An 18,030-nucleotide genomic window follows, 5' to 3' on the forward strand; every position below is an offset into this window, starting at 1 on the left:
AAGCCAACTGCAGACATCTTCAGATGTGCAGATGAAAGGCAGCTGGGGGTGTGTGGGGGAAACAGTCACACTTGGCTTCATCCATCTCCATGAAACTTTCACTTGCTAGAGCCCAGAAGCCAGTCTGAAGGCAATCAAACATCCCACAGGCACTTCAGTTTGTAGAAATAAGTCTGCATTTACTACACTTTTCATCATCTCACTTAACATTCCCAAGATACTGAGAGAGAATAGCACCCACATTCGGGTGTTTGAGGACCTGAAGTCCTTACAGTCTCCGTGGGGCTCAGGGTCTTCCTTGGGGAACCAATAGAAGAATGAGTAGGAAGGCCCCAAGTCCCTAGAATTCCCAGGTATGCTCTGATGGAACACGAAGCTTCCCTGTCACATGGGCTACCATGTCTGCTCAGCTGAGCTTTGAACAGGTGTCATAAGGTAGACAAGAAGAGACATTTAGGCCAGGAGTTGGTGGCGCACGCCTTTAATCCCAGCACTCGGGAGGCAGAGGCAGGCAGATCTCTGTGAGTTCAAGGCCAGCCTGATCTCCAGAGCGAGTGCCAGGATAGGCTCCAAAGCTACACAGAGAAACCCTGTCTCAAAAAAACCAAAAAAAAAAAAAAAAAAGAAGAAGAGACATTTAAAAGAAACCTTTGAACCACAAAGCACCGAGAACACGTTCATTCACACAAGAAAAAGGGTCTCTGGAGTAATCTAAAAAGGCATGAGATGTTTTCCAAATGCCCTTCCAGCGCTACTCCTAACTAGTTAAATTCACAGCAGACTACCTTCTCTGCATGTGTGGTGTGACATTAGATGGGGGCAGGGTAGAATCTGCCTGTGGAGAGACTTAAGGGTCAGAAAAGTCACTGTCACTAATGGGCTCAGGGGACAGCTACCATGCTTGGGAAAGGGATCAGCCAATTGGGAATCTGAGGATGTTCAGCCAATCAGCTCAGTGAAGCTTAGAAGGCCATGATTCCTGAGGGCATCCACAGCATGTGGAGAGAAGACGCATGTCTCCTCACCTAGAACTGCCCAGTTTCCTGTCACTTCAACAAGCACTTCTGACCCTGAAGTCACAGGTAAGCGTGACAAAGAAGGGGGCTTTCTGTATGCCTGGACATATATGGAAGAGCTCTTCATTCTGGGAGGGCGAGGGAATGGGAGGCAGCAGGGCTCTGGAACTGCCTCCGGAGGACGTTGTTTGCTATTGGCCAGAGGGATCTGATTGGACCTGATAGAAGTGGTATCAAGTGTGGGGTGGGGAGTCAGGAGCAGTGAACTGCCAGGGTCTCCCCGCCAGTGCAGAAAGGACTCAGTGATTCCTGACAACAGATTCTAAAAGGTCTAGGAGGCCAGAGTTCAAAACCAGGGCTTCGGTACTTTGTGGCTCCTAGAGAAGGTGAGGGGGGGGAGGGGGCTTGATCAAAAGGCCCTTGACTGGGGGCCCTTTCATCAGGGATTCAAGGGCTCCTTGGTGTTCTTGCTCCTTCCAGAAAGCTAGGGAGGGAGGATCCATGGGTATGGGGGAAAAGGTGTGGCTCTATCTGGGAGAGACCTGCTGAAGTCTGAACTTAGGAGAAGACATCGAGTTCTCTGGGGTAATATAAGGGGAAACACGCAGCCCCCACCCCTGCTGCCAGGAGGCTTCAGAAGGCCCTGTTCTGCTAGGGGTGAGGACAGGGTGGGCATCTGGTAGAACCGGCATTTAAACAGTGCCATGGAATCCTGTGTCCTTGTGGCTCCTGCCTAGGCTGGTGGGTCACAGCCCCAGCCTCCAACGGATGAAAAGCTGAACCTTGTCTTCAGGCTGGGATGGTTCTCAAGGGGCCTCTAGAGAAGGGACTTAGGCCATAGTGCATGCAGCCCTCAGCAGAGGTCCCCCTGGACCTGCCTGGGCCCTCTGCCTTCACTGTAGGAGGAAGGAACCATCTGCATTGCTTTCATTCCAGTCACACCTTGCAAAAAGTAAGGGGCTGGTCACCAAAGTGAGTAAAGGCAGAGGTGCCTCTGGGAAATGGGAGGGGGGGGCAGAAGTCTCCTAGTGCTCACTCTCACAGCAGAGTGACTCCAAAATTCTATCCAATAGTATTGGGGGGGGGGTAGCTTGTCTGTAATGAGCTTCACTAATCATCATTACAGTCAAATCCTTAATGGTATGGAGTCTCCCAAGGTCATGAGCAACAGACTGAGCAGCTCTGTAAGCATGGAACCAACAGTGACCTACCTCTAGAGAGGCCACCTCTCACCATGAGCACTGACATTTTTATATCACCTCAGTGTGGCTGAAATTGAAATTGAAATTGTTTCCCCTCTGCTCCATGTTGGCACACTTTCTGAAGACTCGTTTTGAGTCAAAGCTCTGTTTAATAGGCCCCATAAGCTCCCAACTGGTCACCAAGGATCCCCATGGTAGACCATTTGAGAACACTGACTGCTCTAGTCTAGGCCCCACACACTCTACACACACTTCTGCTTGTCCTGCCTCTCATCTGGCCTTACATCCTCCTCTCTGAACCCCTCCCCTCCCTCAGGGCTGACAGCACAGTACTGGCTGGGTACACAGTGTCTCTTGGCCATTGGGTCAGTGCCCCACCTTTGCAGGGGGCCCCTGGAACTTAGAGGAGGAGACTGAAGAACCTGTTATTTCTTAATTAGTAATAAATCAAACATTGAAGCAACAGGCAAGTTAATGAAATAAGTGAGGTTAATCTGTTAAGTACACCCATGTAGCACATGATTGGGGTGTCTACCATCTTGATATTTCTACTTCTTTCAGAGAACGGGTTAAAGGAAAGAGATGCTGTGATACTGAGCTCTGACCAGCAGGCTCTCGGAGGCCCTAGCAGACCCTAGGTTTGACCTCGTATCCACAGCTCCCTTGCTTTGAGATGGTCTGTGCTCTCTTTCATCATCCACTCCCCTGTGGCCCCAAGCACAGCAGAACTTCTCCAGGTGGTGCTACCCAGGAACCCAGAATAGTAAGTACCATCTGTCACATCTCAGATGTCATATGTCCACTGATGTGCTGACTCACAAACAGGGTGGGTCACCATAAGGTGCTGGGAGGAGGGTGGGCAAGAATTGGCCATGTGAGTTGAGAGCCCTGCAGAACAGAGGATTCCTGGCCATTGCAGCTAGAACCCTAGTGGCTCCCCACAGATTGGGGGAGCCCAGGGTACTCAGCCCCCAAGAGCACACCTTCTTCCAGGAAGGTAGAATGGTCTTCAGGACAGAGCGTGTCTAGAGTGAGACAGCTTGCTAGCACTGATCATGCGGGGTGCAGGGCTGTCCACAGCTGAGTGGGTTGTGGGGTTTATCTCCTGGGGAGGACTGCTTTGGGGACCTCGACTCCGGCCGCACACCAAGCGCTTTTCATCCAGCAGGGACAGGTGGTATTCACACAGGTCGATCAAGGAAGCCACTTGCTCATGCAGAGGCAACATCTTGAACTTCCTCTGGGCCAGGAAGAAGAAAGCTTCAACAAATGCCTGTAGACACATCCCTGTGGACAGAGAGATGCTGTCAGAGAACTCATGTTTCCCCAAGGAGGCTCAACCCCAAAATGCAATGGCTAGCAATAGTCATTCTGTTCACCACACCTCCATTCTAGAAACTCCACACAAGACCAGCACACAGGGACCTTCCGTGCCCAGGCATTCTGATCATAAATAGACCCAGGAGGTAGATTTAATTCTCTGTCAGAGAAGTGGGGAGACCTGAGTAGGAAGTGGTGGTGCTTGGATTTAAATCTTGCCCCAAATTTTATTCCTGGGCACTGTGATGAAATGTATTCCCATGATAACCCCGCTCCCAAACTTTCACCATTGGAGGGGATGTTGTTAGTTATCAATTCAACAATCCTCTCCGTTCTGATACAGGTGTGTGCAGTCAACTGTATCTTAATGTTTCTGCATTTTGCTACTTGTAAAATTTACCTCACTGAGTAAAATAAACCCAACCCCCCTTTCTCTTTGTAGTCATGTTGTAAATGTGACCCTCCACCTTCCCCAACCACAAGTGCTGTGTTGAGTGCTTAGTCTCCTGCTAATGGCACTGTTTGAGAAGGTTCTGGAAACTTCAGTTTCCTACCTGAAGAGCCCACCTGAAGGACTGTGGTCACTGGAGGCATGCCTTTGAAGACTATACTCTGCCCCTCTACTTACTTTACTTCTGTCTTCCACAAGGTGACAAGTCTCCTCTGCCTCATACTACTGCCACCATGATGCTTTGTTCAAGTATATGGGGCCAAGTAACCATGGACTAACCCTCTGAAACTGGGAGGGTAACTACGCTTTCCTTCCCATTAAAGTTGTTCCCTTAGGTGCATCTCAGTCACAGCTACGTGAGAATAATGAACACGCCAGTGACAGTTATGTTCTGGGAGACATGATATACCATGCCCTGGAATGCTCAAACATGCCAGTGATGGTTATGTTCTGGGATGCATGATGTACTGTCCCCACTGTGCCCTGGAATGTCCTTCCTGACTATACCTCATAAGCTCCTATCTGACCCTGGGATTTGAGCTCAAAATTTCAAGGTTAGAATGAAGCAGGTCCCCTGGTACATTCAGGTTTTCCAGGGCTGGGCCTAGGATCCCAGGTCCTGTATAAATATGTTCCACACACCCTACTGCAAAACTTTGTCCTGGCCCCACATGCTTTGGTGTCAAGTGACATAATAGAATTTAGTGCAGTTTCAGGTTAATGGATAAACGAACAGAAAGTTCCTTGTCTTACACAGCTTGTCACAGTGTGGCCCAGTTGTTACAACTGGTTAACCAGTATGGAAGGCACAGGTGTGTATCCGGGCCCTTTCTTTGCTTTGTGTAGTTCTGTATGTTTTGGCAAATGTGTAGAAGGCAAGAGTCTCTGCTTAAGACATCACATGGAACAGTTTCACTGCTCCCAACTCACTGGCTTCCACCTACCTTGCCTCTCCCACCCTTCCAATCCTTGGTGAGGCCACTCATTGTTTTATTACTGTTGTAGCTTTGCCTTTCCCAGAATGGCATCCAGTAGGGCTGTTGCCTTTTTAGAGTAGATTCTTCCACTTAGCAGGTTCTGTTACAGTTTGTCTGTTACGATAAATCTTTCCGCCAAAAGCCGCCGAGCCCCACCGCCACGTGTAAGCTTTACGCCAACCGCCCGCCTGAGTTAGCCCAAATGAATACACACAAACTTGTATTAGGTACAAAGCTGCTTAGCCAATGACTAGGATTCTCATCTGTTAGCTCAGTCTTAACTATCATAAACCTATATATTTTATAAGGCTTATCTTATCGGACTCCTTAACGTCGTCCCTCCTTGCCGGTGGATCACATTGTGCCGATGGAGCAGGAGCGGAAGGGAAAAGAGGGACGCTTCCTGTTTCTCCTTCTTTAAATATGAGTCTCCTTGCTATGTCACTTCCTGCCTGGATCACCACTTCTCTACTACATTTCCCAGAATCCTCTTTGACTCCTCGTTCCGTCTAACTTGCTGTCTCATTGGTCAAACAGTATTTTATTCAACAATCAATAAGATAAATATACACAGAAGTACTCCCCCCATCATCTCCTCTTTTCTGTCTAAATAAATATCTTTTATAGTAACTGAAGAAAACTATAACCATAACTATCTGTCTTCAACTCTATCAAAGACTCTATTATCTAGAAGGATAATATATAATCTCTAGAATTGACAGAGACATCCACTACCTGGACAGTCACCCAAAGTTCCTCTGTAATGGAGCATCCACCTTCAGCCCATAGGCCACAGTGTGTCTGGCACACTTCTCCATTTCAACAGGAACCCTTCAGTACTGTCTTGTTTTGTAAGTTCAGCAGTCATTTTCTTGTGGGTCCTGCATGTCCAGTTTATTCAGCAACAAACAGTCCAGGCAAGAGCAGTTTCTTGCCCAAATGGCTAATCTTGCCATGTTGAAAGCAAACTCCATAATGAGTTTCTTCGATGCCCATCCTCCTTTCTGAGGTAATTGGTGTGCCAGGAGCAGTTGTGTCTCACTGCCAAGAAAAACCCTAAACCATTTAAGTGCCATATTTCTGTAGGTCTTTGAAAGGTTTGAAGAAAACCTAACCATCTCAAATACATCTCTGTATATCTAGAAAACCTAACTAACCTAATTATAAGTTCTGACTATTATAGGTAAAAAGATCTGTATAAACATAATACCTAAACAAGAGGAGACATATACCTATCACAAAATTGACCTTAAAGTTGTATCAATAAATGAAAATCTATACCAATGTAAAGTATTTATTCTTATAGTCTGTCCATGTCTTTTTGTGGTTTGTCAGCTCATGCCCCCCCCACTACTCTCTCCATGCTCCTCTCTCCCTCCCCAGCTCCTCCTCCCTTCTGCTTTCCATTATAGTCCATTTATTACTGGCTCTATTTCTCGTTTCCTTTAAGTCTCTTCCTCCATTCTCAAGACCTAGAAACACACCACACCACACACACACACACACACACACACACACATACACACACACACACACACATACACACACACACACACACACACACAGAGAGAGAGAGAGAGAGAGAGAGAGAGAGAGAGAGAGAGAGAGAGAGAGAGAGAATTTTAAATGCAGGCTCTACACATTACACATTAAAGGGTGAGTTATTTTCCCAAGCCAATTGAATCCATTTCCTGCAAATGTCACTGTTCATTTTTCTTTATGTACCCATTCACCCAGTATCCATGAACATCTGGGCTGCTTCCACTTTTTGACTGTTTCAAAACTTGGATGTGTGAGTATCTCTGTGGTGTTTTGCATTAGAGTCCTGCAGGCACACACCCAGGCGTGAGACTCTAGGCTTAGTTTATTGAAGAAGCCCCATACTGATGCACATAGTGGCTGCCTGAGTTTCCACCTCACCAGCAGCAAGGAAGAGTTCCTCTTTTCAACACCCTCGCCAGCATTTGTTGTCCTATTTATTTATTTAGAGACAGGGTCTCACTATGTAGCCTGGCTGATCTGGAACTTCTGTGGAGACCAGGCTTCAAACTCACAAGAGATTTGCCTGCCTTTGCCTCCTGAGTGCTGGGATTAAAGGTGGGTGCAATCATTCTGACTGGGTGAGACAGACTCTCAAAGCAATTTTATTTGTTTACAGTTTTGTGATTGTACATGTGTGTTTGTATGAAAGTGTATATATGTAGTATGTGCACCCATGTGTACCCATGTATATGTGGAAGTCAGAGGTCACCCTTGGTGTTGTTCTCCAGTCAATCACTATTGTTCTTGATTTATTTTTTTTAAATAAGGTTTCTCACTGGGACCTAGGGTTAATCGGTTAGGTTAAGCCGACTGGCCAAGGAGCCCCAAAGCTTTGCCCTTTTTCACCTGCCAGTATTGGGACTCTGATCCTGTACCACCATGCCTGGCATTGCCTGTGGATGTTAGGAAGCCAACTCCAGTCTTCATGACTGACAGCATGCACTTTACCAGCTGAGCTCTTTCTTCAGTCCTCAAAGCAATTTCAATCTGCATCTCCCTGATGGCTAAGGATACCTTTCCAAGGATTGTTACTGGATATCTATATTTCTTCTCTTTGGAGCTTCTCTTTGGAGTCAATCCTCCTTGACTCCTAGTCCCGCCTAACTTGCTGCCTCATTGGCCAAACAGTGCTTTATTCAACAATCAATAAGATAACCATACACAAAAGTACATTCCCCATCACTGCTCAGAAAGTCCTTGCCTGTGTTCATTCCTTGAAGCATTTGCTTTCCAACTCCTCCTTCCCTGTTCTTGGCAACACCCGCCGCTGCAGCTTGCTTGGGTTTGTTTTGTGGCCCTTTGGCTATGCCCATCTTTCCTCCTTTTTGTTTAGTCATCAGTGTCTCCCAGGAACCCAGAAGGTGCTCAGTGAAGACCACTGGATCCATGAGCAATGACTGGGTGGGTCTGTGAGTGGCTGGCTGGCTTGCTGGGTAGGTGGGTGGGAGAATGAATGTGTCAGCATGAGGTACTTTAGAGATATTGTCACTGGTCCGCTCAGGGATAATTGTTAAGCTCTACAGATGAGGAACAAGACAGAGAGGAAGTAAATTTGTAAGGTCACTGACAGAGAACAGTAGCCTAAGAAATCAGTTTTCAAGCCAAACTGTATTACATGAAAGGTCCTGAGTCTTTTCCAGCTTCCACATGAAAAAGAACACAGAGATTCTCAGGGAGGTAACAACTATGACCAGAGCAAGAGTCTTACAGCATGCTGGCTGAGGCTGGCTCTGCCTCTGCTGACCCTGGGACCTGAGAACACCTATGACTTGGGAATTTGCGTTGGGCAAAAAAGGCTTTTGTCTCCTCCCAAACGCATCAGTCTTGTGACTCTGCTGCTCTTGATAGATGCCCCAAAGCCCCTTGCTCCACAGGAGGAGATGGCAAAGAACGTGGTACTCTCCTAAGAAATCCATGGGAAGCCCTCTCGTTGTGGGAAGACAGGGAAACAAAACCTCAGGTGAACTCAGGAGGCAGAGATGTCCCAAACACCAACTCTTGGCTAGGTTTACTAAATGTGTGCATGTGCGTGTGTTCTGTGCTTATGACCACGTATGTGTTTGAGCATAAGAGTGTACACATGTTAATGTGTGTGTCACGATTGGTTGGGTGGGTCAGATAAATGGAAAATGCCAGGCCACCAAGGGCCATGTCTGAAATAGTGCATCTCTGGCATCTGACAAGATAAGGAGCTTGGGCCAGAATGTAAATCAGCCACTTCATCAATCATGTTGCTTACGTGAGCTGACAGTACTTACAACAAGTCTTCCTCAACAAAGGAAGTGGCCATTTGTTTATGCTCTGGCTCCAGCCTCTGGTCCAGGCTGTAAGCAGCATTTTGCAGGTCACAGCTCTGAGGACTTCCAATATCCACACACAGTAGCACTAATGGGCATTCCAATTATCACTGTCTTCTTAAAATGTGGATTCTGGGGTGAGGCCAAAGATGTGCATGTTGTTAGGTCTGCAGGCTTCTGGCCTCTGGACCTCACTAAGCAGTAGGATTGCAAATATAGCACCTTGTAATTCATGAGATTACTTTTGTCCCCTTCACTGAAGACTTCCTGTGATTTGACCTATCATTAATAGAAGGAATATGATGGGGAGAAGGGTAGATGGCTGGATTATTTGGGTGAGGATATTCTGAGAGGAGAAGAGGTTTAATTCACTACCCTTAGCTTTGTTTTTGCTTGACTGTCTTTTCTAATTTCCTAGAGCAAATGTGTATTAAAAAAAATACAGAAGGGCTGGAGAGATGGATCAGAGGTTAAGAGCACTGACTGCTCTTCCAGACGTCCTGAGTTCAGTTCCCAGCAACCACATGGTGGCTTACAACCATCTGTTATGAGATCTGGTTACCTCTTCTGGTGTGCAGATATACATGGAAGCAGAATGTTGTATACATAATAAATAAAATCTTTTAAAAAACATACAGAAAAATACACAATTTGTCCTTTAAATCAGGTGAGAAAAGGTCTCATCTTATAGTCCAGGCTGGCCCCAAACTTGTGTAATCCTCCTGCCTCAGTCTCCTGAGTACTTGATGGCATGTCTGTACCCCTACACTTAACTTGCAACCAGAAACTCAAGTGCATGGGAAGAGGGAGCTTGCTTCTTAATGGAGAGCCTAAGTGTGAAGTTGCACACCCGGATTGCTTTGAAAAAATAGTGTGCATGGGTGCATGTGCTCTCTCTCTCTCTCTCTCTCTCTCTCTCTCTCTCTCTCTCTCTCTCTCTCTCTCTCCTTTGATAAAACATTGCAATTATTCTTGAGGGATGTGTTTCAGGACTCCTCAGAGAACCCTGAAACAGCCATTTCTAAATACTGTTGCTGTACGTCCTATATTTCCCCTTAACTGTCGTGCAGAAACACAACATAGCCCCAGAACACAATTTGTCTCTTCCAGTTTTGTACTCAATGTCACCTCTGCATCACTGATGTTCGCACTTTGGGCCACTGCTGAGTAGTAAGGGTTATCCAGCATGAGCACCGCCATGCTGTTGCACCATGGGCAGGTAACCCATACAGTGTGGGTACACTGGATGAAGAGATGATTCATGGTTCTGGTGGGATGGAACAGGTCAGTCTGAGAATTGTTTATCTCTGGAATTTTTCTTTTAGTATTTTAAGGCTGATGTTGATAGTGGGTAACTAAGACAGGAAAGCAATGCTTTGGATAAGGGAAGACCACCATAAAGGGAAAATAAGATTGAAGGAATATGGGCATCAGTGACTCACAGAAAAGTGCCGCCCTGCCCCTACATGGTTGTGAGTGCCTTTAATCACAGCATTTGGTGAGTTCAAGGCTAGTCTGGTCTACAGAGTGAGTTCTTGGAAAGCTAGGGCTATACAGAGAAACCCTGTCTTTAAAAAGAGAGAGACAGAGAGAGAGAGAGAGGGAGGGAAGGAGACAGCCATCCTCACACTTAAGCCAGGTGGGTGGCAGCTCACAGCCCTCCCCTCACAGACCTATTCATCTTATAGGACTCCTGGCTCTTCTCAACCCACAAGGCCACCATCATCCCTGCCCGGCATCACCGTTTTACCTAAGAGTCAGTGGTACATGACATCAGGAGTCAGTCAGTAATCCATAATGTGAGGACCAGAGCCCAGCTCTCTCTATGTACTCAGCATGATCTCAAACCGCAGAGCATCCCACTCCCAGAATAAAGGCAAGTGCAAGATAATGGTGACTTCAGGCTGTGGTCCAATCCCTTCTGACTTCAGAAACGCAACTTGGCAGAAGATTAGCAGCCATTATATCATTTAACACATCAGTGACAGACCCAGAAATTTCCCAAATACAGAGCATTTTCTCACACATATGGCTCATTGCCAATTCTTCATAGTACACAACTGCCATGGTGTCTTAGTTAGGGTTTCTATTGCTGTGAAGAGACACCCATGACCACGGCAACTCTTATAAAGGAAGACATTTAATTGGGGTGGCTTACATTTCAGAGAGCCAGTCATTATCACCATGGTGGGACATGGCAGTGTGCAGGCAGACATGGTGCTGGAGAAGGAACTGAGAGTCCTACATTTTGATCTGAAGACTACAGGAAGTGAACTGAGACACTGGGTGTGGCTTGACCATATATGAGACCCCAAAGCCTGCCTCCACAGTGACACACTTCCTCCAACAAGACCACACCTCCTGCTAGTGCTGCTGCCGACACTGCCAACAAGCTTGGGGCCAATTACATTCACACCGCACACACAGCATCAGAGCCTTTTCTGGTTCCCGTATTTTCCAAAAAGCATCATGGCTGCCCACTCTTGGTGGTAATTAAAAAAAAAAAAATAGCAAAAGCTTATTTTTTAAACAAATACCCAAACAGAGTCTAGGGTACTGGTTCTTTGAGGCTCCCCTTGGCCACCCCAAGTGGCAGTCAGGTACATTTCCTAGTGCTTTCTCCTGTTTCCTCCTACGCTGGCTTTAAGTCCATGGGTACATGGCCTAAAGATTGTTCTGGAGGCATGCTTGAGACACAGGTGTTTTGATGGCCATCATGCAGAGCAGACACTGAGAGTAGCTGGGAGAAAAACACTTGGGTAAAGATCTGCAGATGGCTGAAAACTGAATTACCCTGACTAGGGGATCCTTAACTTCAGATTCCCCTGGTCAGGTCGAGGAAGGGTATTGGAAAACAGAAGCCCCAAGCCAGAGCTTCAGATCCAGAAGTCTAAGGTGGAGGGTGGGGCTGAAAATCTGCCTTCATAAATTCTCACGCGATGCTGAGGGCTAGGGACCAGGGACTCTACTTGGAGACAACCCCTTCCCCAAGCTGAGTCCTGCCTGGATGAACTTTACTTTGTCCTAGAGTAAGAGGAGCTTGACTTTGGGCTAAAGTCATTTTTAAAAAGACATTTATTTTAAGACATTGATTGAGAGAAACCCAACCCATTATTTTTAAAAGTGTAATGACAGATCTGAGAAACCACGAACCTGTCCCAATGTTGTGCTGATCCCTCCCTTGGTTTCTGAGAGACCACATACTTGCAATTCTTGTGGACTCACTTCTCAACCACTAAGTGGGAGTTCTATAACCCCTCCTGGTCCTTGCTCCCATTGGTCTTACTAAGGTGCAATAGGCTAGGAAGGTTCTAGAAGGCTAGGCCGCAGATGGCCCTGTAGACCACGGCAGGTTTCAGACTGAGGAAGATGAGAGGCCAGCAGGGGTGTCTGAAGTAACAAGATGGCTGTGGCTCCATGCTGAGAACAAGTGATGAGGGGCAGTGTGAAAGAAGACAAGGGGTGCTGTACCAGGCCAGACAAAAGCTGCCAGGGCACCTTGGCCTGGTGTGGTAGTGGAGGGGAAGGTAGTGAGGGCTGAGCAGACTCTAGGTGCAGTGTAATAACAGCCAATGTGAGCTGAGATCTGCCCACAGGCTAGAAGTAGGTGTTGGAAAGGCAAGGGTACTGGCAAAACAGGGCTTTGACACCAGGCCTAGGAGACAGGCCTTCTCTTGGTTTTATGCACAAGGTAATTGGAGGACCTTGCCAGAGACTCAGTTTTTTGTCCCCTTCTCCTGGAGGTGTTGCCTGTTGAGAGTCACGACAGATTTGGGGGCCTTTGGGATGAACACTCCAGTGTGGTCGTGTCTTGAGGCAGCATAGTAAGGAAGGACAGAGGGTGCTCTCTGAGAAAGCTAGCACTGTGTGTACTAGCCTAGCATGAGGGTGGCGAAGAGCCCTTGAGGATGCTGGGAAGCTTTTCTCTTAAGACCACGGCTCACCATCCTTGTCCTCAGATGGCTATAATGGAGTGCCACACATTCACTGACAAAGAGCAGTAATGTCCATCTTCCTCACATTTTGAGGCTGGAGGTACCAGCAGGCTGTGAGCACGGTCAGGCTCTGGAGAGGGCCTTAGCTTGGCTGGTAAATAGCCACCTTCTTACTGTGCCTTCATAGGTCAGAGTGTGAGTGGTCAACCCCTTCTGCTGTCTTCTGACAAAGAAACTAACACAATTGGAAAGGGGCCTCATTTAACATTAGTCACTTCCTTAGAGACTTTATATCCTTGATCCATAATCCATCCAATAGGGGATTAGTCCCAACACGTGAAGTAGGGGAGGGCTGCTGCCCCCCAGGCCTGCTGAGGTAGCCCTATCACGTGGAAATACTCTCTCACACTCCCCAAGTCCCTGAGTTCCAGAACCATTTAGGGGAACAGTAAACCCTCACCTCTTTGCCTGCTCCTCTCTAGAGGTATGGAAAACTCCCAAGACCAACTTTTTGGAGAAGGAGATTATGCTACTATAGAAAGGTCTAGCTTTATGCCTTGAAGCAGCTTTGAATGCTTGGGACAGAATTGGAGATGTAGGAAAGAAAATTGAGTCATTTACTAAAGTTATGCAGGACCCAAAGGAAGCCTTTCATGGATTTCTTACAAAGACTGACTTCAGCAGTAAATAGAATGATACCAGATTCAGAAGCTAGACAAATAATAATTGAATCTCTGGTTTCTGAAAATGCTAATTCTTAATTGAAAGGGATAATTAGGTCTTTAAAGGCAAGGTCGGCACCTTTGGAGGAAGATACAATCAATATTGAATCTTATGACCATGATGATGCATGGATAGGAGAGGTGATTTCAAGAGGTTTGAAGAAAAATAGAATTGTCAAGTGTTTCAATTATGGCAAACAGTGTCACCTTAAAAGGGACTGTAAACAGGGCATTGCTAGAAACAATGCTTTTTCTAATCATAATTCAAATGGAATGTCCTTCCCTTCTGGATTATGCAGGTAGTGTGGCAAAGGCAGGCACTGGACTAATGAATGCAGTCAACAAGAGACATTCGAGGTAACCCTTTGCCGTCAGGAAACTCCTTGAGGGGCCTCCCACAAATTACCCTATACCAAATCTGGTTCAGTAGTTTCCTGTCATTGTGGAGGAAAATCCTTCTCAGAGCTATTAAAGAACCTAAAGCCTATAATAAGAAATCATACTCTTCTGGATGATAGAAGAGTTTTTGAAGCTAGAAAAAAAATCTACTTTTAAAAAGAAGCTACTGGTTTTAAATATTTTACATTGGATTGGATTTTTGTACATTGTATACAAATTTTGTATATTAGGGGGCTGGAGAGATAGATGGCTCATAGGCTAAAAGCACCAGCTGCTCTTTCAGAGGTCCTGAGTTATTCCCAGCAACTACATGGTGGCTCACGACCATCTATAATTAGGTTTGGTGCCCTCTTCTGGCATGTTGGGATACACAACATGCCAGAACACTGTATACATGGTAAACAAATCTTTAAAAACCAACAAATTTTGTATATTGATACAAATTTGAGATTGATTTTGTTAAAACATACTGTACATACGTCTCTAATCTTGTTCAAGATATTGTACCTATACAGCTCATTTAACAATGTAATGCAAATTTCTAGTCCTTGAAAGTTATTATTACCAGCTATTTAGGATAATAAGGAAATGCAGGTTAGTAATTAGTCACCTATTACAATTGAACTTGTAGTCACATTAGATATGTTTTCAAGATCAAACAGATATATTTTGGAAAGACGGGTCATTGTCAAACACTTCGGAGATCTAAAAAATATGACATTTAAGGTATTTTAATAACATAGGCTCTTTAAAAAAAAAAAAAAAAGACAAGAGTCATGTCTGCTCCTGGCAGCACTAATCTACTTCAGAGAGACAAAGATTGAAGAAACTCCACATGGAGTTTACTTTCTTTATGGTGAAAGTTAGCCACTGGGCAAGAAAGTGTCTTTGCCTCGACTGCTGACAGTATGCTGTTCAAATTGGACAAGCAGGACCAAAAAGAGAGTGACTGCCAAACCTTGTCAAGGCAAGAAGGGACAGTGCTTCAAAAATCCTGCTTCACAGAAAAATCTGTCAGATATGCTAGGCCTATAGGCTGAAGACAGATTCCCCAACGTTGCAGAGGAACCTTGGGTGACTGTCCAAGCAGCCAGCTGTTTTTGTCTTTCCCCACATTTTTTTAGAAGTCACTTGTTTGCACTTCCTGCTTATTCAGTTAATATTATTTCCTTCTCAGGTCTCTGAGGGAGTCGAAGACTAGATAATTATAGTTACAGTTTTCCTTGCTTACCAGACTCAGAAAAGAGACTCACTAAAGAAATGTAAAGTATATGAGGCTGAGAGACATAAAAAGATAATGTTCAGTTGGTAATGTAAGTTAGAATAGAAAGTAAATTAGGTACAACATTTTGGAATCACCAAGATAGGATAGATAATGGGAGTATTTTCCCTGAATTTGTCAAATGCAAATGAACTAGACATTGTTGATTTACTTATTGCCTGTATATATTGTATGTAGTTATTTTATTTATTGCATATGATTTTTCTTGTATTAGTTATAGGCTTCTTTTTTATTTTAGACAAAAAAGGGGAAATGTGGTGATATATTGGTTGTAATCTAACAAATAAAGCTTCCCTGAAGATCAGAATGCAGAACTAAGCCACTAGGTTAACAACACACCTAGTGGGCCCTAGAGATTGCTCCGAGGTTAAGAGCACTGGCTGCTCTACCAGAGGTCCTGAGTTCAATTCCCAGCAACCACATGGTGGCTCATAACCATCTGTAATGAGATTTTGTGCCCTCTTCTGGCCTGCAGGCTTGTAGGCAAACACTGTATACATAATAAACAAATAAATCTTAAAAACAAACAAAACACACCTAGTTAAGAGGTAAACCACTAGTTAGCCCCTACAAACTAAGCCACTAGTTAGCCACACATCTAAGCCACTAGTTGACCATAGAGGACAGGCAGTGGTGGCCACACCATTAATCCCAGCACTCAGGAGACAGAGGCATTTGGATCTCTGTGAGTTCAAGTCCACCCTGGACTACATGAGAATGAATCAGTCTAAAAGAGAAAGAGAGCTCACACCTTTGGTCCCAGCACTGGCTTGTGAACCTGTAACAGTGGCCACGCCCTTTGGGTGTGGTTGCAGGTGTGGATGTGACCAGTTTAAGGTAGAGGAGCAGGGGACAGAAGCCCCCTTTTGGGCTGTGGAGAGCACTGGGGAGGCAGGGTCTGCATCCTTGGAGCAGGATGTTATCTGTGTAAGTTCATCCCCAATAAACACCTATTTATCATTCATCTTGGTTTGGCAAACTCATTATAACTACTCGCCTTCCCTTGGGATGACATGCCTTTAATCCTAGCACTAGGGAGGTGGAGTCAGGAGTGATATGGCTTGGCGGAGAGAGGAATATAAGGTGGGAGGAGACAGGAACTCATTGCAGCCTTGGTGAGTCTGAGAAGCTGTGCAGTCAAGTCTGAGGTTCAGTGGATCGTCCTTTTAGGCTGAACATTAGTAGAAATAAGAACTCTTCAAGTGGCCACTTGGCTTCTCTGATCTTCAGCTTTAACCCCAATATCTGTCTCTGGGTTTTTATTATTCATGCTACACTCTTCCACCTGTCACAGGGCTGGGCTTGGGCAGTGGAAACATTTCAACAGCCAAAGTAATGAATGGTAGTTCACAGTTATTGGGTCTTGTTATGTGAAAGCCTTGGGATAAGGACTGCCCTCATATTATTGTTCAACCAGACTGAACCAAAATCTTAGAAAGCAGGTGCTGTTAAAAACCATTTTACATTCAAGAAACGTGTTAAAGTCACATGGCTGGGACATGCAGGTGCGACCCAAACAACAGACTTTAAATATTTTTGCTCAGTACTGCTTTGAGTCTTCAAACATCTGGCCAATCAGAGTTGCCTCAGGACTGCAAAGAAACAAATAAACAACAACAGCAACACTCTTAAACAAGAAAAGAAAATTCCAGAAGCAAAATCAATCTTGGAGTGAATAAGGGTTGGGCATCATCCATCTCTGCCAGGTGTCAAGAATGACAGGCAAAATAGGCAAGATCCGGGGGAGGGGGGGGGCTGGAGAGATGGCTCAGAGGTTAAACGCACCGGCTGTTCTTCCAGAGGTCCTGAGTTCAATTCCCAGCAACCACACAGTGGCTCACAAACATCCGTTATGAGATCTGGTGCCCTCTTCTGGTGTGCAGATATACATGGAAGCAGAATATTGTATACATAATAAATAAATAAAAATCTTTTTAAAAAAAACTGCTAAAATAGGCAAGATCCATGGGTTTTTGTGAACATGCTTTCTTCACATCAGCAGTGGATCGGGATTTGAAACTTCATTTGGTTGATGGGTGTTGCTGGAGAAAGCAGCCTTTGAAACATTCTGACTGCAGACTCATGCCTCTCGCTGGAGATGACCATTGAATATTGAGATGCAGCCACTGACAGGACATGGCCTCCTTCTGTCAATCAGCAGGTAATGGAGGGCCCTCTAGCTTCTGCTGGCACACGGTCCTCTCCTCTTACGCCCATGGAGGCCTGGAGCACACCTGAGGAAGCCCGTCTTCTAAGGCTTTAGGATGGAAACAAAGCCAAGGGCTTTCTTGGGTGCTCTCCAGGTCACAGTATCTCCATCTTCTCATCCAGCTCCAGTGTTCAGAGAAGGCTATTGGCACAAGAACTTTCCACCTGAAGATGAGGGACACATCAATGGCCAAGCAGTGAGCCAGGGTAACCCCTAACAAAAGAGGTAGCATTTCAGCCTAAGCCTATCTTATACTCAAACCCGCACTCTTTGTCCAATCTAATTAAACTTTTGTCACATTTGATGGCTATGTATTATTTTACAGTTTTTAGAACACATTTACATACTTGATGTAATTATATTCAAATCATTGTTGACAGCCAGAGATATCCTACACTGAAGGCGAGATTGATTCCCACTTCCAGTCAGTCTCTGCTCTCTCACACTTTTCAAGTCTCTTTCTTCTTAGTCAGTCAGAATGGGGAGTTCTGCCTCACAGAAGTCCTAAGTATACTTGTGTCTGGGAATAAAGTTGGATACTTTGGACCGGAATCACCTCAGTGGCCCCTCCTCATGCATGGCTATGGCCCCCAGAAGAGCAGTGTGCCAGGAGAGAAAAGGCACCAAGTTGCTCCATCACCAACTCCCAGCCTCCTCCCTGCTCCTGTGGAGCCCTGC

General features: G+C 45.6%; 1 protein-coding gene and 1 long non-coding RNA gene across 2 annotated transcripts in view; one reads left to right on the plus strand and one right to left on the minus strand.

Annotated features, from left to right (window-relative positions):
• Positions 1 to 600: 600 nt before the first annotated feature.
• Positions 601 to 18,030, minus strand: part of Dennd1a (DENN domain containing 1A) — a 1,920,886-nt gene continuing 1,903,456 nt past the window's right edge. The window contains 1 exon segment of the mRNA XM_035446997.1: positions 601 to 3,505. Within this exon segment, the coding sequence (XP_035302888.1) occupies positions 3,228 to 3,505 (278 nt within the window). The 3' untranslated portion in view covers positions 601 to 3,227.
• LOC113836513 lies at positions 17,067 to 17,656 on the plus strand. Its single transcript, XR_003486818.2, has 2 exons — positions 17,067 to 17,304; positions 17,475 to 17,656. It is a non-coding gene; the product is annotated as an uncharacterized LOC113836513 (long non-coding RNA).

Source organism: Cricetulus griseus, chromosome 6 (genome assembly GCF_003668045.3).
Source record: "Cricetulus griseus strain 17A/GY chromosome 6, alternate assembly CriGri-PICRH-1.0, whole genome shotgun sequence".
NCBI classification, from domain to species: Eukaryota; Metazoa; Chordata; class Mammalia; order Rodentia; family Cricetidae; genus Cricetulus; species Cricetulus griseus.